The 25,373-nt window shown below is 40.4% G+C and overlaps 1 protein-coding gene across 4 annotated transcripts; it reads left to right on the top strand.

Moving 5' to 3' along the window:
* Positions 1-25,373, top strand: LOC125458503 (S-phase kinase-associated protein 1). 4 transcript variants are annotated; one of them, XM_048543822.1, is made up of 6 exons: positions 1-277; positions 14,695-14,791; positions 15,537-15,610; positions 21,515-21,658; positions 23,673-23,813; positions 24,265-25,373. In XM_048543822.1, exons 2-6 carry the CDS (start codon positions 14,695-14,697, stop codon positions 24,298-24,300), a joined length of 492 nt encoding a protein of 163 aa, XP_048399779.1. In that variant the 5' UTR covers positions 1-277; the 3' UTR covers positions 24,301-25,373. The 4 variants fall into 4 exon arrangements, with proteins under 4 accessions (XP_048399779.1, XP_048399778.1, XP_048399780.1 ...); XM_048543821.1 differs by having other exon boundaries at positions 1-330; XM_048543823.2 differs by lacking the exon at positions 1-277 and adding an exon at positions 375-397.

Below are 25,373 nucleotides of genomic sequence, written 5' to 3'. Positions count from 1 at the left end.
ACGAATGCATCTTTAACACAGTCGGTGGGGGAAGAGCGGTCTAGAATTTTGCAAAACGGCCATGCCAAATAATTACAGGATCGGCAAATAAAGTTAAACCTTGAGTTGGGATTTAAAAATGAATCGGGATCATTTGAGAGAGAAATGACCTTTCCTTCCTCTGTGGCCGACAATTTGGCGGCGCTGAGTAGACAGCTCTACAGCGGGGTCCTACTGTGTCCGTGTCGCTCTCGGTTCATGCAGACTTAGCGCCTGGAGCTGGAGGCGGCCTCCCACGGTGAGTGTGTGCGAGGGCCTGGGCCCGGAGACTGCTGTGAAGACCGGTGAAGGGTGAGACCGGGATTCTCATTGTTTTTTAAAGTGGTTGCGGTTTGCCAGCTCCGCGCTGTGTTGACAAGTAGGTCATCTTGTGCCCCCCCCACCCCCTTCATTTTTTGCTTTGCCACACCGCATCTTGTGCAGGTCCAGCTCTTTAAACCTCTCGGGGACACTTTCTGTTTTCCCCGGGGGGGGGGGAAAGAGCCTCCCTTGATGGGATTTAAAAGGGAAACAGAACAAACCCAGAAAACATTGGACCTAGTAATTTAGTGTCAGATTTCAGCCTTCTTTAGTGGGAGTGACATCTCATTTCTGGTTCCACTCCACATATTTTTAATCCATGTTCTCCGTCGCCTCTTTATCCTTTCTATAATGGATTTATGAATTGTTCACAATACTCCGTGTAATCTAACCAAAATTCTATGCAAGTTTAACAATTGTGAGTTTTAATTCTTTCGAGTAAACCCTGTGATTTCAATAACAGTGGCCCCAAATACCTCTGCTATTCCGCTTTATTTAGGCCCTCGTTTTCAAGTTTTTCCTTTCTGGCCTTAATATTCTTACGAAGTGCACTGTGCTATATCGAAGTTTCTTTGAGTGAGTTTATAATTGCCATTCTGTTTTTATTGATGCTCTTTTGTGTTTTGTTGTAAGCTTCTCTATTAATGGGTGTTATTGCAATTGTTCTTCACATTCTTGAATTGTGACTGTTCAACAACAACATTTCCAGTAGCAACTCTTCAGGATCACCAGTTTGCATCTTTCATCAGTTTTGCTGCCTTCACCTCCTTTTCTGTTTTACAAGTAGCTTGCTATCCATTCCACTGCTTTGTTTATTGATTCCACATGTTCTCACATCTGCTTGGTGATATCCTTATGAAAGCTCTTTTAGAAAATTCATATGTAACTGCATTAACCTTATCTTTTTTTTGCCTCTATGAATTCAACAATGGTACTGGAGAGAGTACAGGTCCAACATGTGCTGTTTTGGAGGGAAACTTAGGAGCAATAAATTCTCAGAACCCTGGATGTCTAGGACAATTCAGGACTGGATAAAGAAGACGAGTAGAATTTATAGCAATTCCAAAGGGAGTGATTCAGCTACAACCTTAAAAAGGAATACGGAAAGTGTAAGAGGAAACTTAAAGCGATTAGAAGAGCAAAATGGAGCTAGGATAAAGGACTGGCAGACAGGATTAGGGAGAATCTGAAAGGTGTTTTTATAAGTACATCAAAGGGAAGAGGTTAACCAAAGAAAGAATAAGACCCTTTAGGAACCAAGGGGGCAAGCTGTGTGTGAAGCTGCAGGATATTGGCAGGGTATTGTATGAATACTTTCCTTTCGTCTTCACTCTGGAAAAGCACAACATGATACGCACCTCAACAAAATTGACTGTGAGGCACTTGCATGGTTTGACATAGGAAGTGGGGAGGTATTGGAGGCTCTGATGGGCTTAAAAACAGAAAATCCCCTGGCCCAGATGAATTGCAACCCAGGCTGCTGTGGGAGGTGAGGCAGGAAATTGCAGGCGTCTTGACACTTTTTAAAAATTCTTCGCTAGCCACAGCAGAAGTGCCAGTGAATTGGATGATGGCGAACGTGGTTCCACTTTTTAAGCGGGATGAGAGAGATGAACCAGGAAATTACAGACTGTTGCGTCTCATATCAGTGGTACGGATACTATTGGAGAAAACTCTGAAAGAGCAAATTAGTGCCAATTTGGAAAGGCATGGGTTAATTAGTGAAAGTCAGCATGCCTTTGTCAGAGGGAGGTCATATCCAACAAATTTTTAAATAAGTTTTGAAAATGTGATCAAGTGTGTGGATGAGGAAAGTTCAGTTCATGTAGTTTATATGGATTTTAGCAAAGCTTTTGACAGTGTCCTACAGAGGAGACTGAGAAGGTTGTGATGATGCTATGATGTTGTGGCCATAACAGAGACATGGGTTTCTCATGGGCAGGAATGGTTGCTGGATGTTCCAGGGTTTAGAACATTTAAAAAGAATAGGGAGGGGGGAAAAAGAGGAGGGGGTGTAGCACTACTAATCAGAGAGGGTATCACAGCTACAGAAGCTTCCATTGTCGAGGAAGATCTGCCGACGGAGTCAGTATGGGTGGAAATTAGGAACAGCAAGGGAGCAGTCACCTCGTTAGGGGTTTACTACAGGCCCCCCAATAGCAGCAGGGAGATTGAAGAAAGCATAGGTCGACAGATTTTGGAAAAGTGTGGACGCAGTAGGGTTGTTGTAATGGGTGACTTTAACTTTCCTAATATTGATTGGAACCTGCTTCGAGCAGAAGATTTGAATGGAGCTGTTTTTGTAAGGTGTGTTCAGGAGGGTTTCCTAATGCAGTACGTTGACAGGCTGACGAGGGGAGAGGCCATTCTCGACTTGGTGCTCGGAAACGAGCCGGGGCAGGTATCAGATCTTGTGGTGGGAGAGCATTTTGGTGATAGTGTCCATAACTGCCTCACATTCTACATAGCTATGGAGAAGGAGAGGATTAGGCAAAATGGGAGGATATTTAATTGGGGAAGAGGAAACTATGACGCGATTAGACACGAGTTAGGAAGCATGGACTGGGAGCAGTTGTTCCATGGTAAGGGAACTATAGACATGTGGAGACTGTTTAAGGAACAGTTGTTGGGAGTGATGAGTAAATATGTCCCTCTGAGACAGGCAAGAAGGGGTAAGATAAAGGAACCTTGGATGACGAGAGTGGTGGAGCTTCTTGTGAAAAGGAAGAAGGTAGCTTACATAAGGTGGAGGAAGCTAGGGTCAAGTTCAGCTAGAGAGGATTACTCGCAGGCAAGGAAGGAGCTCAAAAATGGTCTGAGGAGAGCCAGGAGGGGGCACGAGAAAGGCTTGGCAGAAGGAATCAGGGAAAACACAAAGGCATTTTACACTTATGTGAGGAATAAGAGAATGGTCAAAGAAAGAGTAGGGCCGATCAGGGATAGCATAGGGAACTTGTGTGTGGAGTCTGAGGAGGTAGGGGAAGCCCTAAATGAGTTTGTTGCTTCTGTCTTTATGAAAGAAATGAATTTTGTGGTGAATGAAACCTTTGAAGAGCAGGTGTGCATGCTGGAATGGATAGAGATAGAGGAAGCTGATGTGCTGAAAATTTTGTCGAACATTAAGATTGACAAGTCGCCAGGCCCGGACCAGATTTGTCCTCGGCTGCTTTGGGAAGCGAGAAGTGAAATTGCTTCGCCACTTGCGAAGATCTTTGCATCCTCGCTCTCCACTGGAGTCATACCTGAGGACTGGAGAGAGGCAAATGTAATTCCTCTCTTCAAGAAAGGAAATAAGAAAATCCCCGGCAATTACAGACCAGTAAGTCTCACATCTGTTGTCTGCAAGGTGTTAGAAAGGATTCTGAGGGATAGGATTTATGACCATCTGGAAGAGCATGGCTTGATCAAATGCAGTCAACACGGCTTTGTGAGGGGCAGGTCATGCCTCACAAACCTTATCGAGTTCTTTGAGGATGTGACTAGAAAAGTTGATGAGGGTCGAGCTGTGGATGTGGTGTATATGGACTTCAGTAAGGCATTTGATAAAGTTCCCCATGGTAGGCTCATTCAGAAGGTCAGGAGGAATGGGATGCAGGGGAACTTAGCTGCTTGGATACAGAATTGGCTGGCCAACAGAAGACAGCGAGTGGTAGTAGAAGGAAAATATTCTGCCTGGAAGTCAGTGGTGAGTGGGGTTCCACAGGGCTCTGTCCTCGGGCCTCTACTGTTTGTACTTTTTATTAATGACTTGGATGAGGGGATTGTAGGATGGGTCAGCAAGTTTGCAGACGACACAAAGGTCGGAGGCGTCGTTGACAGTATAGAGGGCTGTTGTAGGCTGCAGCGGGTCATTGACAGGATGCAGAGATGGGCTGAGATGTGGCAGATGGAGTTCAACCTGGATAAATGCGAGGTGATGCATTTTGGAAGGTCGAATTTGAAAGCTGAGTACAGGATTAAGGATAGGATTCTTGGCAGTGTGGAGGAACAGAGGGATCTTGGTGTGCAGATACATAGATCCCTTAAAATGGCCACCCAAGTGGACAGGGTTGTTAAGAAAGCATATGGTGTTATGGCTTTCATTAACAGGGGGATTGAGTTTAAGAGTCGTGAGATCTTGTTGCAGCTCTATAAAACTTTGGTTAGACCGCACTTGGAATACTGCGTCCAGTTCTGGTCGTCGTATTATAGGAAAGATGTGGATGCTTTGGAGAGGGTTCAGAGGAGGTTTACCAGGATGCTGCCTGGACTGGAGGGCTTATCTTATGAAGAGAGGTTGACTGAGCTCGGCCTCTTTTCATTGGACCTAATTGAGATATACAAGATAATGAGAGGCATAGATAGAGTTGATAGCCAGAGACTATTTCCCAGGGCAAAAATGGCTAGCACGAGGGATCATAGTTTTAAGCTGGTTGGTGGAAAGTATAGAGGGGATGTCAGAGGCGCGTTCTTTACACAGAGAGTTGTGAGAGCATGGAATGCGTTGCCAGCAGCAGTTGTGGAAGCAAGGTCATTGCGGTCATTTAAGAGACTGCTGGACATGTATATGGTCACAGAAATTTGAGGGTGCATACGTGAGGATCAATGGTCGGCACAACATTGTGGGCTGAAGGGCCTGTTGTGTGCTGTACTGTTCTATGTTCTAAGGTTAAAGCTTGTGGAATTGAGGGAAACTTGACAAGATGGATCAGAAACTGACTTAGTAATAGGACACAAAGGGTAGTGTTAGAAGTCTTAGTGAGTGACTGAAGGCTGGTGTCCAGCTGTGTACCACAAGAATTGGGACTGGGATCCAATTGTTTGTTGTATACATAAATGATATAGATGACGTGGGGGGAATGTTAAAACGTTTTAGATGACACCAAGATTGGCAGAGTGGTTAGTAGCAAAGAAGATGGTAATAGACTACAGGTAGATAGTGATGGGTTTGTCAGATGGGCAGACCAATGGCAGATGGCATTTAACTGTGACAAATGTGAAGTGATGCATTTTGGAAGAAGAAACAAGATGAGGGAGTATTCAGTTGATGGCAGGACACTAGGTAGCTTAGAGGAACAGAAGGATCTTGGGTAATTATTCTCAGATCCCTGAAGTTGGCAGAGCTCGTGAATAGGCTAGTTAAGAAGGCATGTGTATGTTTGCTCTCATCAGTTGTGACATAGAGTATCAGAACAAGGAGGTTATGTTAGAGTTGTACAGAGCACTGTCAGCTGTTCTGGCCATCCCACTGCTGGAAAGACTTGATGGCACTAGAGGGGTATAGAGGAGGTTCACCAGGATGTTGCCTAGAATGGAGAAATTGAGCTATAAAGAAACACCAGATCAGCTTGGATTTAATCACCTAGAGCAGAAAAGACTGAGGGGGTCATGATTGAGATGCATAAAGTAGTGAGGGGTATGAACAAGGTGAGTAAGAGCAGCTGTTTCCCTTGGTTGTGGGTCAATCATGAGAGCATAGTTTTAGAGTAAGGGGCTGGAGATTCAAGGGGAATTTGGAAAAATAAACTTTCATCCAGCAGGTGATGGAAATCTGGAATGCACGACCTTGGGAAGGTAGTGGAGGCTGGAAACCTTAAACTTTTTAAAAAATATTTGGATGGCACTTCAAATATCATAATATTCAAGGAAATGGGACAAGTCCAGGAAATTAGGATTAGCATATTTTTAGTGGAGTTATGTTGGTGCAGATTTGATGGGCTGAAGGGCCTTTTCTGCACTGTATGAATCTATATGTCCTCTCTGATATGAGTCCCTTTTCTAATGATTTTTGTTTAGATACACTTGAGTTTCTACTATCCCTTCCTCAATGTGTCAACTTGTGATCATGCAGTTTATCCTCTTAGTTTAATCAATTAATCATTTATCTTCTTTCTACCTCAAAATATTTTTTGATCGCTTCTTCCAGTATAATGTACACCATATTAAATTTCTCAGGTAATTGCAGAGACAAATAAACTATAATCAAATGTACAGGAGTGGATGTGTAGAGAGATTGCACATACCTGTAGGAATAATAGAGTGGTATTGGTTGGAGATTTTAACTTCCTCTCTATTAACTGGGCCATCCAGGGTGTAAAAGGCCTGGACATGAGGCATGGTTTAGCAAAGGTTGATTGGGTGAGTCTATTTGAAGGAAGGGGAATGACTGGCAAATGGGAGGCTTTTAAAAGGATGATATCAAGAGTCCAGGGACAGTACGTCCCTGTTAAGGTGAAGGGAAGAGCTGGTAGGTTTAGGGCTCCTTGGCTGATGCGAGATATTGGGGCTATGCTCAAGAAAAAGAAGAAGGCATGCACTGGGTTTAAACTATTGGGCTGAAGTGAATCCCTAGATGACTATAAAAAAATGTAGGAGCACACTTAAGAGGGAAATCAGAAGAGCAAAAAGAGGGTATGAGACGCAGCTGGCAGATAAGGTTAAAGATAATCCCAAAGTAGTTCTATAGCTATGTTAAGAGTAAAAAGGTGGCTAGGGAGAGAATAGGTCCCCTGAAAGATCAGCTTGGGTGTCTGTGTGTGGAGCCACAGAAGATGGGGAGAGGTTTTTAATGAATATTTCTCCTCCATGTTTACTGAGGAGAAAATCATGTATGCTAAGGAGATAAGTGAAACAAGTGGAGATGGTTTGTACCGCATATATATACTACCGTAGAGGGCGTGTTTGCAACCTTAAAGCACATTAGGGTGGATAAATCCCCTGGGCCTGATCAGGTCCGTTCTCTGACATTGTGGGAGGCTAGGGAAGAAATTACAGAGGCCTGAGCAGGGATTTTTGCTTCATCTTTAGCCACTGGTGAAGTTCAGGGAGACTGTAGGGTTGCTAATGTTGTTTCATTGTTTATTGTTTTGGTCACCCTCTTATAGGAACGATATAGTTAAACTCGAAAATATACAAAGAAGATTTACAAGGATGTTTCCAAGGCCAGTAGGCCCAAGTTGTAGGACAGGTTAGCCAGGATGGGAATCTGTTGCTTGGAAAGTAGGAGAATGAGGGGTGACCTTATTGAGGTATATAAAATCATGGCGGACATAGGTAGGATGTATGTATATAGTTTTTTTTCCCCAAGCATGGGGAATTGAAAACCAGAGGGCATAGGTTTAAGGTGAGAGTGGATTGTTCGTTCGTTCTTTGTACTAGGGTATATTTTTTCAGACTCTCTTAATTATCTTACTGATTTTCTATTTCTTTCAGTAAATTTTCCATTTACTTTCCCTAAGAAGGACCTGAGGGGTAGATTCCTCACGTAGAGAGTGGTGCGTATACAGAATGGGCTGCCATAGAAAATGGTTGAGGTAGGCACTACAGGAACATTCTTAAAAAACATTTGGATAGGTTCATAGGTGAGAAAGGTTTAGAGGGATATGGACCAAATAAGTGCGGTTGGAACTAGCTGAGTGGGCAGCATGGACCAGTTAGGGCCAAAGGGCCTGTTTACATGACGACTCTCTGTAGTAATCCTTGAATTGTCCCTAGGGCCATGTGTTAGCATAAAACAAAACAAAGAGCCGTGGACTCGGCAGGTCTGACAGCATCTGACAAAGGGCCACTGGACTGTGTCTTTCTCTCCACAGATACCGCCAGACCTGCTGAGTTTCTCCAGCACTTTTGTTTTATGTATTAATCCATATGGGAATAGGTAATTAAGTAGTGTGTGAAGAAATGATGGAGGAGTGAGTATGTTGATGCTCCTAGTCGGAAGGAAGCTGTTGCAACATGTGACTATGATGTAATGGCTGTAACATAGATGTCTCAAAGAACACTGTTAAGAACTTTTGTACTCCGTCAAGGATTGATTGGAAAAGGGAAATGGTTTGATGATGATATTGACCAAACAACTATCAACAATGCATTTTTAACACGGTGGGATATGTTGAGAAGATGTCATTTTAAAAATATGCAATCTAATTGGTGTATCCTTATTTTTAAATCTAACCATGTATTTTTTTCCTGACTTGTTTGTTCTTTCTTTGTACTAGGGTATATTTTTCCAGACTCTCTCAATTATCTTCCTGATTTTCTATTTCTTTCAGTAAATTTTCCATTTACTTCCCCTAGCTTCCGCGAATTAAAATCCACTTGTTCCATTATAATGCTTTGCTTTATTCCCTTAATAATGTGAGGATGATCACTAGAGTTGTTGAATCATACAGCCATACAGCATGAAAACAGACCTTTTGGCCCAATTGAACCAACCTAAATGAACTAATACCATATGCCTGCATTTGGCTCACATCTTTCTAAACCTTTTGTATTCATCTACCCATCCAAATGTCTTTTAAAGATTGTAATTGTATATGTCGCTATCGCTTCTGTGGTAGTTCATTCCATATATGCACCAGCCTCTGTGTGGAAAAGGTTACCGTTCAGGTCCCTTACCCCTCTTGCCTTAAACCTGTGCCGTATAGTTTTGGATTCTCCTACTCTTGGAAAGACACCTTGGCTATTCGCCCTATTCATGCCCCTCATGATTTTCTCCACCTTTGTAAGGTCACCCCTCAGCCTTGGATGCTCCAGGGATTAATGTCTGAGTCTGTCCTGTTTTTCCATATACTTTCATCCTCTGGTCCCAAAAACATCCTTGTAAACCTTTCCTGTTACCGTCTCTACTTGAACATCCTTCCTATTGCAGGGTGACCAGATTTGTACATGGTATTCCCGAAATGGCCTTACCAATGTTGCAAAGTGATGTCTCAACTCCTATACACAATACTCGAACCAATGAAGGCAAGTGTGCCAAATGCCGTCTTCACCACCGGGTCTACTACAACTCCACTTTCACAGAACTGTGAATCTGAACCCCTAGGTCCCTCTGTTCATCAACACTCCCCAGACCTTATTATTAACTGTGTAAGTCCTGCCCTGGTTTACCTTACCAAAATGCAACACCTCATTTATCTAAATTAAACCCCCATCTGCTACTTTTCGAACTATTGGCTCATCTGATCAAGATCATGAACTCTTGGATAACCTTCTGCACTGCCCACTATGTCACCAATTTTGGTGTGATCGCAAACTTACTAACCATACCCCCTATATTTTCACCCACATCATTGATATAGATGATGAACAACAGTAGACCTGGAACTGATCCTTTCGGCACACTTCTCTTCATAGGCCTCCAGTCTGAATAACAATCTTCTACCACCAGCCTCTGTCTACAATCCCAGTGATTCCCAATGCAACTTTGTGACATCTGTTCTGACTCATTGCCATCAGTAGTCTGTTGTGATCCAGCTTTTTATGTTTTACATGCTAGGTTAAAAAGAAATGCTGCAAACATAGTAAAAACTTAATTCTCTCTACTGTTGTTGCTTCATGGAACTTTATTTGGGAATAGTGACAACTGTGCAAGACTGTTCTCTGTTATACTCATTTAACATATTTGGATACACATGCCCTGCTCCACCTTTTCTCTATGTGGCAATTTGTTGTCGAATCTACCTTTTTGGCATAGCTTCTTTTTTCTAATGCCATTGCTATCTAATTAGTGTGTCTTCAATCCTACCTCTGTCCTTCCTTCCCTCCCTATCTTATCATGATATATTCTACACTCTTCAGTCCTATCCTTTTATGACTGTATTCTGTTATATCTGCCTTCTCACTACTTATTGCCTCCGGTTCCTCTTTATTTTCTAATTGCTATATGTTTCTCAAATGTTTGATTTATCTTTAGAAATTTTATTTATTTTACTTTTAGCCATGTTTTAATACTTGTGTTTTATCGGTGTGTTTGTTCATGCTCGCAGGCCCACTTGTCTGTCCTTGGTATATTGCAATGCTGCAGTGGATCATGGCAAAAATTTGAGGAGCAATGTTTCATTTTCAAACTAGGCACTTCACAACTTTCTGGGCTCAATATTGAGTTCAACACTTTCAAATTGCGAACCCGTTCCTCCGTTTCTTTTAGCTTTCCTTGTTACATTCTCTGCAATCATGTCCTCTCTCCCTTCTCCCTACTGTCATGGGACTGTATATTCTTTCCTGTCTGGTAGTTAGACACACCATTGTTCTGCCATTCTCCCATTCCAGTCAATTAATCTAAACTTGCAATGTGCTTTGACCGCCAGCACTCCTCCAACCAAACCCCGACCTTCCCCCACATTGTGTAAATCTGGCCCTTCGTTCTTGGTGTCAGCTCTGATGAAGAGTCATCTAGACTTGAAACATTAGCTTGCTTTTCTCTCCATGGATGCTGTCTGACCTGCTGTGATCTCCAACATTTTTTATTTTCAGTGTGGATTCCAGCATCTGTAGTAATTTGCTCCTATGTTCTGTTCGTTCCCTTATTGTTTTTGTTCCTCATCTCTTCCCTTGTTTGATCTGGCATTTTGTTTTCCTCCGATTTCTTTCACTCCCTGCATCCCCTTCTGATTATCCAACCTGTTTGCTAATTTTAACATTTCATCCACGGCCTATTTGCAGTAAGAAATTAAATGTACTGTATACATTAGATATGTTTCTTCCAAACTTGATGCTAAGTGTCAACTCCATGATTAAGAAAAAATATGGAGTAAAGTTCCACTTGGTAGTTTTGCATGTGAGAATAATGGATTGAATGTGTGCGCTTCGTATCCGCATCACTGTTGTCCATCTACTTCATGAAGGTTAACAACTTTAATTTATGCAATGACGTGGAATGTTTCAATGCTAAATGGGTTGTTCAGTCTAACACATGTATTCTGGTATGTATGCTTTACGTGAGTTTCTGTTGTATCCCGGAGAGTCAGGCGGTGAAGGATAGAACTGGAACCAATATTTCAACATTTTATAATCTTTATTAACTGAGATACACACTGAAAACATGCATTTCTTGGTCCATCAACCACAGTTTCAATTTGCTGCTGTTTATTGGAGTAAAACTAAATTCCTAGTTAGTTCACCTGCAGGCAAGCAGTAGGAGTTAAGAGCATGGATTGTTGCATGGAATTAGGATGTTATTGCCATTATGGTTAAGAGAGGGGTAGGACTAGCAGCTTAACATTCTAGGATATTGCTGTTTTGGATGGGACAGAAAGGGAAACAAAAGGGGTGAGGAAGCTGCAATTCTGATTAGGGATCACATCACAGCTATGTTGAGGGAGGATACATCAGAGGGATCTTGCATTAGTGAGGCATTATGGGTGGAGCTCAGGAATAGGAAGGGTGAAATCACAATGCTGGGAGTTTTCTGGAGACCTCCTAACAGGCCATGTGAGACAGAAGAGCAGATATGTAGCCAGATACCAGGAAGGTGTGAAAAAGGCAAGGTAGTTGTGGTGGGTGACTTCAGCTTGCCTCTTATTGACTGGGACTCCCTGACAGCCCAGGGCTCGGGTGGAGAACAATTTGTTAGATGTGTCCAGGAGACCTCCTTGAGGCAGAATGTTGACAGCACAACCAGAGAGGAGGCCGTACTGGACTTGGGATTAGGGAATGAGCCAGGACAGGTGATTGATTCAGTAGGAGAGTATTTTGGTCTTAGTGACCATAAGTCCATAAGATTTTGAGTAGTCATGGACAAAGACAAGAGTAGCCCTTGGGTGAGGGTGCTTAATTGGGGAAAGGCCAATTACATCCATATTAGACAAGAACTGGTGAATGTGGATTGGGAGTGGTTATTCGAGGGCAAATCTACATCTGGCATGTAGAAGGCTTTTAAAGACATGCTTATTAAATTGCAAAACTGAAAGATAGGAATGGCAGGATCCAGGAACCATGAGTGACAAGGGAAATTGTAAACTTAGTCAAAAGGAAAAAGGAAGCATACAATAGATCTAGGCAGCTACAAACTGACAGAGCCCTTGAATATGGAGAAATTAGGAGGGAACTTCAATACAGAATCAGAAAGGATAAAGGGGCCATGAAATGTCTTTAATAAACAGGGTCAAGGAGAAACCCAAGGCTTTCTATGCAAATGTTGGAAGAAGGAGGGTAGCAGGGAAGAGTATAGGGCTCCTCAAGGACAAAGGAAGGAACTTGTGCGTGGAGCAACAGCAAGTGGACAGATCCTTAATAAATACTTTGTATTTATTACTTTGTATTGGTTTTCACCGAGGAGAAGGACATGATTGATGTTGAGGTCCGGGGTGAGTGTGTGAATACACTAGAGAATGTCAACATATTAAAGGAAGAAGTTTTGGGTATCCTAAATTGCATTAAAGTAGACAAATCCCTGGGGCCACTTGGGATCTATCCCAGATTACTGTGAGACACAAGGGAAGAAATAGCTGAGGCTTTAGCAGATATCTTCAAACCCTTCTTGACCATAGGCAAGGTTCCAGAGGACTGGAGATTAGCCAATATTGTTCCCTTATTTTAGAAAGGAAGCAGGGGTAGTCCAGGGAATTATAGGCCAGTGAGTCTGACATCCGTGGTGGGGACGCTCTTGGAGAAGATACTGAGGGATGCACATTTGGAAGAAAATGGACCAGTTAGCGACTGGCAGCATGGTTTTACATGGGGAAGGTCATGTCTCACCAGCCTGATCAAATTTTTTTGAAGATGTGACTAAGATAACTGAGAAGGAAGAACTGTGGATGTAGTTTATATGTAAGGCATTTGATAAAGCCCCATGTGGCAGATAGGTACTAAAACTAAAATCACATGGGATTCCGGGTGGGCTGATTAGATGCATACAAAACTGGCTTGGTCATAGTAGACAGAGGGTAGCGGTGGAAGGGAAATTTTCAGAATTGAGATTAGTAACTAGTGGTGTTCCACAAGGATCAGTCTTGGGTCCTCTGAAGTTTGTAATATATAAATGATTTGGACGAAAATGTGGATGGTCTGATTAGTAAGTTTGCAGATGACACAAAGATTGGTGGAGATACTGATAGTGCTGATGATTGTGAAAGGATACAACAGGATATAGATTGGTGACTTGGGCACCGAAATGGCAGATGGAGTTTAATCCACACAAATGCCAGGTGATGCATTTTGAAGGATCAAATTTAGGTGTGAATTATTCTGTTAGTTTTCCTAAGGGTTATTCCATTAACACACAGATGGATTTAGGTGTGTAGGTCCACAGTTCCCTAAAAGTGGGAGTATAGGTGGCCAAAGTGATTTAAAAAGGCATATGGCATGCATACCTTCATCAGCTGGGGCATGGAGTACAGGAGTTGGCAAAACATGTTGCAGCTATAGAAAACCCCTATTAGATTGCGTTTGGAGTATTGTGTGTAGTTTTGGTCACCACATTACTAGAAAGACGTGGAAGCTTTGGAGAAAATGCAGAGAAGGTTCACCAGGATTGTGCCTGATCCCGAGGGCATTGTCTATGAGGAAAGGTTAAAAGACTTGGGTTGTTTTCACTGGAAAGACAGCAGCTGAGAGGAGACCTGATAGAGTTCTACAAAATTATGACAGGCATGGATAGGATGGATGGTCAGAGGCTTTTCTCCCCAAAGTTGAAGTTTGAATTACAAGGGGACAGGCTCAAGGTGAGAGGGCAAGTGTTTAAGGGAGATGTGCGGGGAAAGATTTTCATGCAGAGAGTGGTAGGAGCCTGGAATACTGCCAGAGGAGGTGGTGGAAGCAGGCATGTTCAAACACTTAAGAGGCATCTTGATGGTTGTATGAATAGGGAGGGAATAGAGGGATTTGGACAGAATAAGTTTGGAAGGATTGTTTTTTTTTCAATTTAATCAGTACATGATAATTGGCACAGGCTTGGAGAGCTGAAGGGCCTGTTCCTGTGCCGTACTTCTCTTTTGTTCCTTCTTGTTCTTTTAAATACACTCAAAATACAATTAATATCAGGGGCTCTTATGGTGCAGTAGTATTGTCCCATCATCTGGGCCAGGAGACCCAGATTCATGTCCTAGCTGCTCCAGAGGTGTATTTTCACATCACTGGACAGGTTGATTAGAAAACATTTAAAAATTTAACACCACATCTGACCTTGCTTTACCTAATTTCTTAAAATATCCTTTCCCCCACATTTATTTATCTGGTTTTGCTTTCAATGCATTGATCATGCCTAAATCATCTGCTTAGAGGTGTTGGTTGAGAGTAAAGGCTGGCTAGGATTTGGATGTGCATATACTTGAGTTTCTTGTGTGAAAGGTGCTACCTTGTCAATGCAACAATCCATCAATATGTTGCTGCAGTTATGTGTTCAGTTTTCTGGAGTGGAATTTGAACTCATCGCATTAAGATTTGTAAGTGTTGCCTTAAGCCAAGTGCCACCAGCAAGCCTGTTGCAGTGAATTGTGCAACTCAGATTTAAAGTTCAAAATTCAGTATTTTTTAGTGACGGGAAAGCACCTTGCTTAAGTTGTGTGCATTGTATTTTTGAATGGGTTTTGGGGTGGGGCAGAATTCAACAGCTGGTAGTGACTTTTAATGCCCTGAAATTCCTATTTTTACTTTCAGATGCCTTCGATTAAACTCCAGAGCTCTGATGGAGAAATATTTGAAGTTGATGTGGAGATAGCAAAGCAGTCTGTGACAATCAAGACCATGTTGGAGGGTCAGCATTTTTCTCTTCGGGAATAATCTTGTTTACTCGTTAATTATCCTTCAGCAACCTCAAGTTTCTTTGTTTAGTAAAGTGCAGAGTTTGAACAAATTTTGATTTACAATTGCTAATATATGCCTTTTGGGTTCACTAAGAATTATCTGCTTAAAGAAGATAACTATTTAAAGTAGTAATGATATTTTTCAAAGGAATTTCTCATAACAAGTGTAAGATGACCTAAACCAATACCAAAGTTATGAATATTTAATGATTGCATAAAATAACCTTGTTCATCTTTCTTTCTGATTGTTTGCTTAAATTTCAGGTTTTTTTTTAAAAGACCCGTTTATTGTTTTTCTTTCCGTCCTTGCCCTCATCTGGATGATGAGAAGACATGCAAATCAAGCCTTTTTCCAGTCTGTGCTAATTGGCATACTTGACTGACTGTCCCAAAATCTCTGTGCTCTAAGAATATGCTTAAGAAACAGCAGACATAAGATAGAACACACTTTCTAGATTTTGGCTTTTTTGATCTCATTATCCTCCTCTTACGTTGGTGACTGGTCTTAGATGCATTGTTATACTGAAGACTTGAATGGAGTCAATGGGTATCAATATTTTAAGCATATTTTAGTACATAGCTGGGGTGGGGGGAATTGAAGCACTTAATACTGAAAACATGCTAACTTTCTATGTGTGAAGTGAGGAAAGCATGATGGATAATGACAGTTAAGTAATCGTGTATTGTTCTAAACAGATTTGGGGATGGATGATGAAGGTGATGATGATCCTGTTCCGCTCCCAAATGTCAATGCTGCAATTCTGAAAAAGGTAAGAAGGCAGAACAATATTACTTCAATGTGTGAGTAAACCTGAGAATATGTCATTTGTATTGAGGTAGATTTAATATATGATCTTTGAGTAAAAGATACCCTAGGAACCAGTGACCATAATGTAGTAGAAGTTAGCTTTTAGTTTGCAAATTTGGGTCAGGAATGATTGTGCTGAATTAAATTAGTTAATTATGTAAGGATGATGGCAGACTCGGCTGGAGTGGATTGAGAATGGAGTTTAGTGGAAAAGATGGTTAAGCAGCATTGTCAGATGTTTGTGAAACTACTTTTTGATTCCCAGCACAGAGACATCCCAGGGAGAAAGATGGATTCTAGGAAGGGTATAAATCAACCACAGTTAACCAGGGAACTTGATTGTGTGTTTTTATTTTCTTTCAAATTGATACTATGCTGCAAAGATTAGTGGTAAAGCAGAGGATTGGGAAATCTTTAAATACCAATGAAAAATGACAAAAAACGCAAGAAATTAAGTTACGAAGGCAAACTAGACAGTGAGAGCTTCTTCAAATATAATATATTAAATATAAGAGAGAGGCCACTGTGAACATAGGAACCTTAAAAGAATGATACTGTGGAAATGGTGAACCAGGAAGTGGCAAAGGAGTTGAATAAATACTTTGCATCCGTCTTCAATGGTGGTAGTGTGGGGAAATGAACACTATAACACTCATTGGTGAGGGGGACAAAAAAGCTCCAGGGAATCTAATGGAGCTTAAGGCTACAAAGTCCCTTGGGCCTGATGGTTTTCATCCTAGGATCTTGAAGGAGCAGCTACAGAAGGAGGAGAAGTGCTGGTAGATCTTCCAAGGATTCTTAGATTTTGGAAAAGTCCCAGAAGATTGGAAAGGTACCACTATAACACCCATAGGCAAAACAGGGAGGTAACCAAAAATAATCCTAGCAGATATAGGCCAGGTAGCCTAACATCTGTTGTTGGGTAAATAAGCCCATTATAAAAGGTAATTGAAGAGAAGCTACAAATACATTATATAATCGAGCAGAATCTGCATAGCTTCATGATGGGGAGGTCAAGCCTGACAATTTATATTGTTTTCGGAAGAGGTAACAAGCAGGATCGATAAAGAGGAGCCAGTGGACATAATATGTTTTGATTTCCATACATGCTTGAAAAGTTACTGCACATAAGGATATAAGATAGAAGTTCATGGTATTGAAGGTGACATGTAAGCATTGATAGAGGATTGGCTAATTAATTGAAGAATGAAATAGGATAAGGGGGCATTTTGAAGGTGGCAACCTGTAACTAGCAGAATTTCACAGGTACAGCGCTGGGGAAACAATGATTTACAATATGTATTAATCACTTGGACGAGTAAAGTGAATGTACCACCACAAAGTTAGTGTGGATAACACAAATTTAGATTGGGAAGGCAAGTAGTGAGGCGGACACAGTCTACAGAGGAATATCGATAGGTTGAATGAGTGGGTGAACACTTGGCAGGTGGAATATAATGTGGTGAAACATGAAGTTATGCAATCTGGCAAAAAGAATAGAAGAGTGGAATATAATTTAAATGAGTAAAGCAAGCATCCCAAGGTCAGCAGGGAGGCAAATGAACTGTTGGCTTTTTGTTTTCATAGGGAATGAAATATAAAAATATGTAGTCCTACTAAAGCTGTAGAAGACACTCACCAGACCAGACCTGGAATATTGTGAACTGGTTTGGTCCCTTTGTCCAAAGAAAGATTTACTGGCATTAGTGGCAGTGCAGAGAAGATTCATTAGGTTGATTCCAGATATAGAGGGGGTTTCTTAATGAGAAAAGGCTAAATAGTTTGGGCTTGAACTAAATGGGCTTCAAAAGAATGAGACGAGAACATATTAAAACATATAAGATTCTTGGAGGCTTGATACTGTAGATGTAGAGATTTTGCTTTTCTCTTGTGGGAGAGTCTAGGACTGGAGGGCATAATCAGAGTAAGGTGAACACTCATTTCAGACAGGTGAGGATTTTTATTTCTCTGAGGCTAGTGAATTTGTGGAATTCTGTACCCCAGAGGTCTGTAAAGACTTGGTCGTTCTAAATTATTCAAATCGGAGGTAGACAGAACTTTAATCAGGTAAGGTAGGAAAGTGGAGTTGAGAATTATCAGACCGGCCATGATGTCATTGAATGGCAGATGAGACTTGATGCGCCGAATGGCTTATTTCTCCTCCTGTGTCTTGTCATCTTAAACGTAGATCTTGGGTAATATTCTGTGGAGAGAGAATTCTTCATGAAGATGTTATTAAGATTGGGTCAGTTGGTAGTGATTGAGAGTTGAAGTGTCACTCCAGCTATTTTAATGTAGTATAATAGGAACTCAGCATTGTCAGTGTAATCACAATTTGGATTAGATTTTAAACCTAGATAAAAGTTTCAAACCTGCTTAAATAGGTAATTTTTCTGGTTTCCTCATTAACATTCCTACCCTACCAACATCATTTAAATCTAGATAAGCTGCATGCGAGCTGTTTGAAGAGGAATTTGCTATGTACACATTAACTCAAATTTACTGCTATACCAACCGTGACCATACTTAATTGAATTTCAAACACGTCAGACATCTCAAGGATGAGGCACTTCTCAATGTAAGCTTTTCTGTAGTTCATGGTGTCACCGATTCTAATTCAATTGTTGCACAAACCTCCTTATTTCCAAGTGTTGTCTTGAGAATTTTGTGTTCTGTTTTTGATTTTTTAAAAATTGTTTGATCACTAGCCCATTATTTCCTGCTGTATATTCATAAATCTTCACATAATTATTTTCCGCGCTGATTTCATTTGTAGAATTCATTTTGTCCTTGGAAAATGGGCTCTCCTGTGATTTGTCAATATTTGCGCGAGCCCTAGGAGTTGCATGGGATTACCCCCACACAGGAAAAGATGTTGAACAATTCTTTTAAACCAACTTAATTTTTAAAATAAAAAGTGTTCAAATGACAGTCTTCCATATTGTGTCTTCTTGAGTGAGGACTCCCCTGCCATCATAGTTGATACGCCCTTCGGATATATTCTTCCTTCTGCTGTTCTTTTTCAGAGCTGTGATGGGGTTCCTGCTATCCTCGTCCTCCACTCCATGTATCTCCATGTACAACTGACCATCCTCTGTCATTTCTATCTCCTCTCGCTTGATGCCATTGTGAAACACAGGTTTACCTCCCTTTTCAGTATTCTCAGTCACGCTGAGCATTTGGTTCCCTTCGGATAGCACTTTTCTGTGTAATTGCAGGAAATACAACATTTGCTTTTTAACTTATTCGCTGCTCATGGTCCCAAACACGTTTTCCAGATGAAACTGTGATTTACATGTGCTGCTTTAGATCTAGTATACTGTTTACAATGCAGCCTGCTTTATGTTGGGAGGACCAAATGTGGGATTGGGCCTCTGTAGGACATCACTATTCAGTATGCAAGCATGACTAAGCTTCCAGTCCCCTGTTGTTTTAATTCTCCACCTTTCTGGCAACTTTATCTCTGTCGTTGGGGTATTACCATGTTCTGATGACACTCAACACAAAGGTATCTTCACTTTCAGGTGCACAGATGGAATGTTGAGTTCAACCATTTCAAAGTACAACTGTGTTGCTGGTTTAAGACCAGTCTCTCTTTTGTTTTTTGCCCTTATTTTGCTTTTGGACAATCGCTGGTCATCATTCTGTCACCTTGAGGCGTACCCTTTGTTTCTTAACTTGTGTCATTACTGCATCCTTTAGCTATACACCATCAAACTGTTTGTTCCTTCATCTTGACTCCTACCCTGTCACCACTGTCTCCATTCTTTGGTTTTGGACCTTCCCTTTCACATGTTTAAAACACATAACATCTCTTGCATTTCTTAGCTCTGACAGATCAAAAACCTGAAATGTTAACGTTTTCACCAGAGATGTTGTTACCTGACCTGCTGAGCGTTTCTGGAATTTTCTGCTTTCATTTTAGATTTCCTGCACCAGCAGCATTTTGTTTTGTGCTATAGTATTTGTGTGGATTTTACAGAACCATTATTGATGTAGTGGGCCAAAAGTTGTACTTTGGTTGCTGCGATCTGGATTTGAATTCAGCCTTGGCTAGTGAAATAAAAACTTAGTTCTCTGTGTTGAAAGGCTGTGAAAAATGGGTTATGGGCACACAAGCAGTGAACAAAAATAAGCCAGTTGGCTCTTTGAATCTGCTCTGCCATCCAGAAGGTGTTGGTTGATCTGATTTTAACCTCAATTTGACAATCCTAATATATTCCTGATAATCTTTGTTCGACTTAGTAATCAATCTATCTAGCTCTACCTTTTAAAAGTATTAAAACATTTTGCATCAGTTGCCTTTTTGAGGATGAGAATTCCAAAGACTGCCAACCCTTAAAGATGAAAAAGTTTCCTCATCTCTGTCTTAATTGGGTGACCCCCTGTTTTTAAACTCTGATCCTACTTGTTGATTCTCCCACAAGAGCAGGCGTCGTTTTGACATGCACCCGGTCAAGTCTGCTTGAGATCTGCATGTTTCTGTTAAGTCACCTCTGACTCGTCTAAACTAAAGACCTAGCCTTTCTCTTTGTTCCTCATGAGACAAACTGTTCATTCTAGGTATTAGTCTCATAATCCTTCTTTAAGTGCCTCTAATGTATTAGTAACCTTCTATAAATGTGGTGACTATAACTGTTCACAAGGCTGTAGATGTGATCTCATTCTGAAGAAGAAAAACCCCCCTACTCTTGCATTCAGTTCCCCTTGCAATAAAACACAACACACTGTTGGCTTTCCAGATGACTTGCTGTACCTGCACGCTAATATTCTGAGACTCGTACATTAGAAATTCCAGATTTTTATTTTCTTAGAGCTCTGCAACCTCAAGCCATTTAGATAATGTACTATTTTATTCTTTCTGCTAAAATGAATAATTTCACATTTTCCTTCTTCGTACTCCATTTGCCACATCTATGCCCACTCAAATAGCTGATCCATATCCCTTGTAGGCACCTTTATGTCCTCTTCATAATTCATTTTCCTATCTATCTTTGTGTAATTGGCAAATTTAGCAAACAGGCTGTCAGCCCTTTCTCCAAATCCTTCATATCAATAGTAAAGAATTGAGATTAGCGTTCCCTGTAAACTGTGTGTGCAGCTGCTGCAATATACCGTGCATGGCATTTGGCATGCTGATGGGGATTATAGCATTGACTTCTGATTTTTGGAAGCAAACAGACCTGAGGTTTGTCCAGAAGCAAAAAAAAAGAGGTATGCTGGTTGAGGCCCCAAACTATCACTTGTGACATCCTGCCAGCATGAGAGAGGTTCATTTATTCCTACCCTGTGCTTCCTGTTAGCCAGCCAATCTCCTATGGAGGCCACTGTTTTATCCCCTATGCAGTTTTTATTTTTCTCAATAACCTTTTGATGCGGCCTTATTCAATGTGTTCTGGAAATCTAAATGCAGCATATCCCCTGGTTCCCCTTTATCTGCAACAGCATACGTTACTTGGGAAATGTCAACCCAGTTCCTACAAATTAAAAGCTTGTGACACAGTGTAGCAATAAACAGCAGAGTAAAATTTGCATTCACGTCACAACAGGTTCTTTTTTGAGATTGAAGTTTAGCAGATTAAAGGGATCTTACCTGTGATTTTATCTAGGATTGATGCAATTAAATAGGTATGCAAAGTGGAAAGAATTCAATTCCTGGCACCAATTACCATAACAAAATTCATTAGAAAGTTACTATATTTTTAATCTTCCCAAAGCCTATAAGATAAAGTGCACCGTTGTATATGGCAAAGTATAACTCTGGTATTGTAGTGAAGATTTTATTCCTTTTTGTTCATCCAAATTTTTTCTAGTTCCACATTTTTCATTCATCCATATACACTTATCCATCTGTTGCTGCTTATAGGTGATTCAGTGGTGCACTCACCACAAGGATGATCCACCTCCTCCTGAAGATGATGAGAACAAAGAAAAGAGAACAGATGATATTCCAGTATGGGATCAGGAATTCCTCAAAGTAGACCAAGGAACACTGTTTGAGCTAATTCTGGTCAGTATTCTTTTGAAAGTATATTAACAAAAACTGTAAATTTATTCTTTTTGCTTCCAGCCTGCTTGCTTGGCAGTTTGACTTCTATATTTAGACAGTCTTCGGTTCTCCAGATGAACCTCTAATCTACTTCAGTCACCTGCCCATTTCATTTCTCTTGTTCTGTATCATGGATAGAGGCCATGTTCAATAACTTGCCATAGTGAGCACCATTCACCATGATGCCAGAATCTGCCAGCCTATGATCATTAAAAAGTATAAAATTCTAAATTTCTTGTGCTAAAACTGAGCTTAAAATTTATTCTTGACTTCTTTGAACCATTATCAATCAATTCAGATTTCCAAAAGGGTTGTGCATTTGTGTATCATAAATGGGATGTACATTTGAATCTGAATTTCTAATTTTGCTTGGTAGCAGAGCAGTGTATTTCCACAAGGATTTTGAAAGAAACTAAGCATCAACTTTTGCAGGCGACTTAAGTTTGATTCCTAGTGGCTCATTATATAGCAGCATTGAACTTTTATTCTGTTCAGCCCCTGCAGGCTTTTCTCACTGCCACAATATTGAAACAGCCCATTCCAAGTAAGAGCAAGCGACAGAATAACACAAAGGCATGCAGATGCTGGAGAACTGAAATGGAAAAACAGATAGTGGAGAAACCCAACAGGTCTGGCAGTATCTGGAGAGAAAAACAAAGTTAATGTTTAAAATGCTAACTCTGTCTCTCTTACAGATGCTACCAGGCCTGCTGAGTTTCTTCAGCACTTTGTTTTTGTTTAAGAACAAACAACCTTGTTTCTCTGACCATGTATGTTATCTTTCCTTGTACTCTGACCTTGGCAGATTTCATTACAACAACCCACACCTTCCAAACGGTACTTCTGTGTTGAGTCACTCTGTAAGGTGGCTCTTGTTTGTTTTTATTCTTTTATCTGATGGTAGATTTGGCAACCTAGTAATAGTTTCTCTTCTCACCTCTGTGTTATTCTCGGTAGAGTTCCATACCTCTCAAAATGGATCTATCTTTGGCTCCCTCCTCTATGTGCTACATTTCAACAGTAGTGTCCGTTGACACGATATTAGCTTCACACAATAAGTTTGATAAATGCTGTGCTGTTACTTTTCACCTCCTGTTTTGCCCTCATTCCCTTGTGTGTAATTGTGACAGCTCATTTCTTTCTTGAATGAGTTCTAGCTTTCTCCGGCTAAGTATCAGCGATGCAAGCTATTGTCTTTGTGCTCTCATGACAGCATCAGCTCCTTTTGGCCTGATTTCATTCTCCCGCTATCTGAATCAAAATGTGTGCGTCCTCGATCCCAATGTGCACTTATTCATCTCTGTCATCTCTGTACTAGATGAATTCTCAGTTTCCCAATATCCCAATTTCTTCTCACCCTTCACCTCCCTCAATTATCTCACCCCTCTGAAACCTTTCATTGTGCTTCTACATCCACTGAGATCTTTTCGAGTTGGGAATGGCTGATACATCACCTCCAGGTGGTGCAAATTGCGCACATACAAAAAGAGAAACCCAACATCATTTGGAAGTGATGAAAATTTTAGTGACTGTAACAAATCAAACTGTTTCAAATAAAATTGAAAAATAACAGTTTCTTTTAAAATTGCCCTTAGTATGTTTTTGCCAGGTTATTTGGGTAGCATCCAGAAAATTTATTCCTGAAAATTTTAGTAAGATTGAGTTTAGCAAAGAAGCAGTAGAGCAGACAGTATTTACTAAGGCTGTACAGTTGGTCTCAAAGTTAAAGATCTAGAGCACAGAAAAGGCCTTCTGGCCCTACTTTTAAAAAGTTAAAATTTCTTCCCATTCTCAACTGTGTGGACAGTAAGTTTCTTCAACACCACAATCCCTTTTAAGTACAGAAATCACTACCTGCAATTCTGTTTTAAAATACTTGTAGTTTTTTCGCTATAATCTTTTTATCAGTTAACTTTTGGCTTGGTGATATGGTGGAAATATACGGTTGAGATGTCAGTATTTGTTTGTTATTTAGGCTGCAAACTATTTGGATATCAAAGGTCTGCTTGACGTGACGTGCAAAACAGTAGCAAATATGATCAAAGGTAAAACTCCAGAAGAAATTCGTAAGACTTTCAACATCAAAAATGACTTCACTGAGGAAGAAGAAGCCCAGGTAACAACAACTCTTAGTTTTAATTTCAATTTCATAGTTACAGAAAGCATTTGAAAGTTTATATTTTCCGGTTTTGAAATGAACAAATGCTTTGCCCTAAATCAAAGAGCCAAACTAAAATGGGGAGTAACTGTACTACTTTTTATTCTCTCTGCATGTAAAATGTCTAGTTTATTTAGACTGGTTCAAATATATAAGCAGAATTCTTAGGAATATAGAACAGGAGTAGCCTTTTTAGTCCTTGAGCCTGCTGTGCCATTCTAGATTGAGTGATCTTCTAGCTCAACACCATTTCTTGTCCTTCCCTCATATTCCTTTATCATTAGAAATTAATTGATTTCTGCCTTGAACGTAACCAATGACTGAGCTTCCACAGCCATCTGTGGCCCAGATCACAAGATTCCACCTCTTTGGATGCATCTTTTTCACTGTTGCTTTTTTTTAAAAACAGGTTCGTAAAGAGAATCAGTGGTGTGAAGAAAAATAAAGATCCCTGTCTTTGATCATTCTCCAACGGGCTGAAAGAATTTTCCTGTTGCATTGCACTGTTTTGTAAATGTTTAATATTTGGAAGATTCAAAAACAAAAGAGGAAAAAAATAGCATTGAATTGCATGATGTTTCCTTACTTGTTCAGAGCTGTATGTTCTAGGCTTTACGTTGTTATTATACTAGGATTGGAAGTGAAATCCATCTTTTCACGACACAATTCATTGTAGGAGTTTGATTTCAAGAGGATTAGAATGTCTCTGTGTCATTAAAATCTAAATAGTGTGGGCTAGACAAAAATCCTTTAATACAGTTGGCATGTCTGATTTTCATATAATCTAGTCTAGAAGGCAAACAAAGACGGCAGGGGTATGCATTAAGGGAGTTTTGTTCAGTGATTGATGACAGCAAATTCAATCTGCTTTAAACAATTGAACTAGCATTTGGTTCTTTGCCAATAATAGCTGCACAGCAATTTAAAAAAAAGATTTGCAGCATGAAGCCTATGGCCAGATTATCCATAGTAATTTTTGAAATTAATTGAGATGATACTTTTTTTTTCCCCTTCTTTATGGGTTCGGGTTCAAGTACAGCACGCATTCTTTACATTGTAGCCAGAATTGTGGTGTGCTTTTATGGCCAAGGATCACTGTGGACTCATATTCCCCTTTAATGTTTGTATTCCGATTTTTGAATGTTTTGGAACAACAATTCTCTTCTGATTTCAAGTAAGTTTCACCTTCTTCCACTGCTCCCCTTCTGTGCTACATTATTCTCTTATGATTAACAGTACATGACAGTCAGAAGTATTTAAGTTTCGTTGAATAGTGATGCTACTGAAAGAGCCCTAATAGAGTTTCTCTTTGTCAAATAAGAGATGCTGCATGATAAAGCCCACTGTAACAAACTGGACGAGAGATCTAACTTCTGCAGCCCATTTACTGATTTAGATTTGTTAACTGACTTTTTTTCTGTACAGTGTTCTTGACTGTCATTATAAATAATTAAAATAGTCCAGTTTCTCTGCTTGTAATTTGTCTGTTCAATAAAATACATCCATAAATTACTCTCA

Source organism: Stegostoma tigrinum, chromosome 13 (assembly GCF_030684315.1).
Source record: "Stegostoma tigrinum isolate sSteTig4 chromosome 13, sSteTig4.hap1, whole genome shotgun sequence".
In the NCBI taxonomy this organism is placed as follows: Eukaryota; Metazoa; Chordata; class Chondrichthyes; order Orectolobiformes; family Stegostomatidae; genus Stegostoma; species Stegostoma tigrinum.
The sequence above is the reverse complement of the archived record's forward strand: the minus strand, read 5'-3'. Positions and strand labels throughout refer to the sequence as shown.

Bases quoted from the DNA above. Each gene is read 5' to 3' on its own strand.
- LOC125458503 (XM_048543822.1), top strand. From the start codon at position 14,695: ATGCCTTCGATTAAACTCCAGAGCTCTGATGGAGAAATATTTGAAGTT. The intron at 15,611-21,514 runs GTAAGAAGGCAG...TGCTGCTTATAG, and splicing joins ATGCTGCAATTCTGAAAAAG to GTGATTCAGTGGTGCACTCA. The intron at 23,814-24,264 runs GTAACAACAACT...TTTTAAAAACAG, and splicing joins CTGAGGAAGAAGAAGCCCAG to GTTCGTAAAGAGAATCAGTG.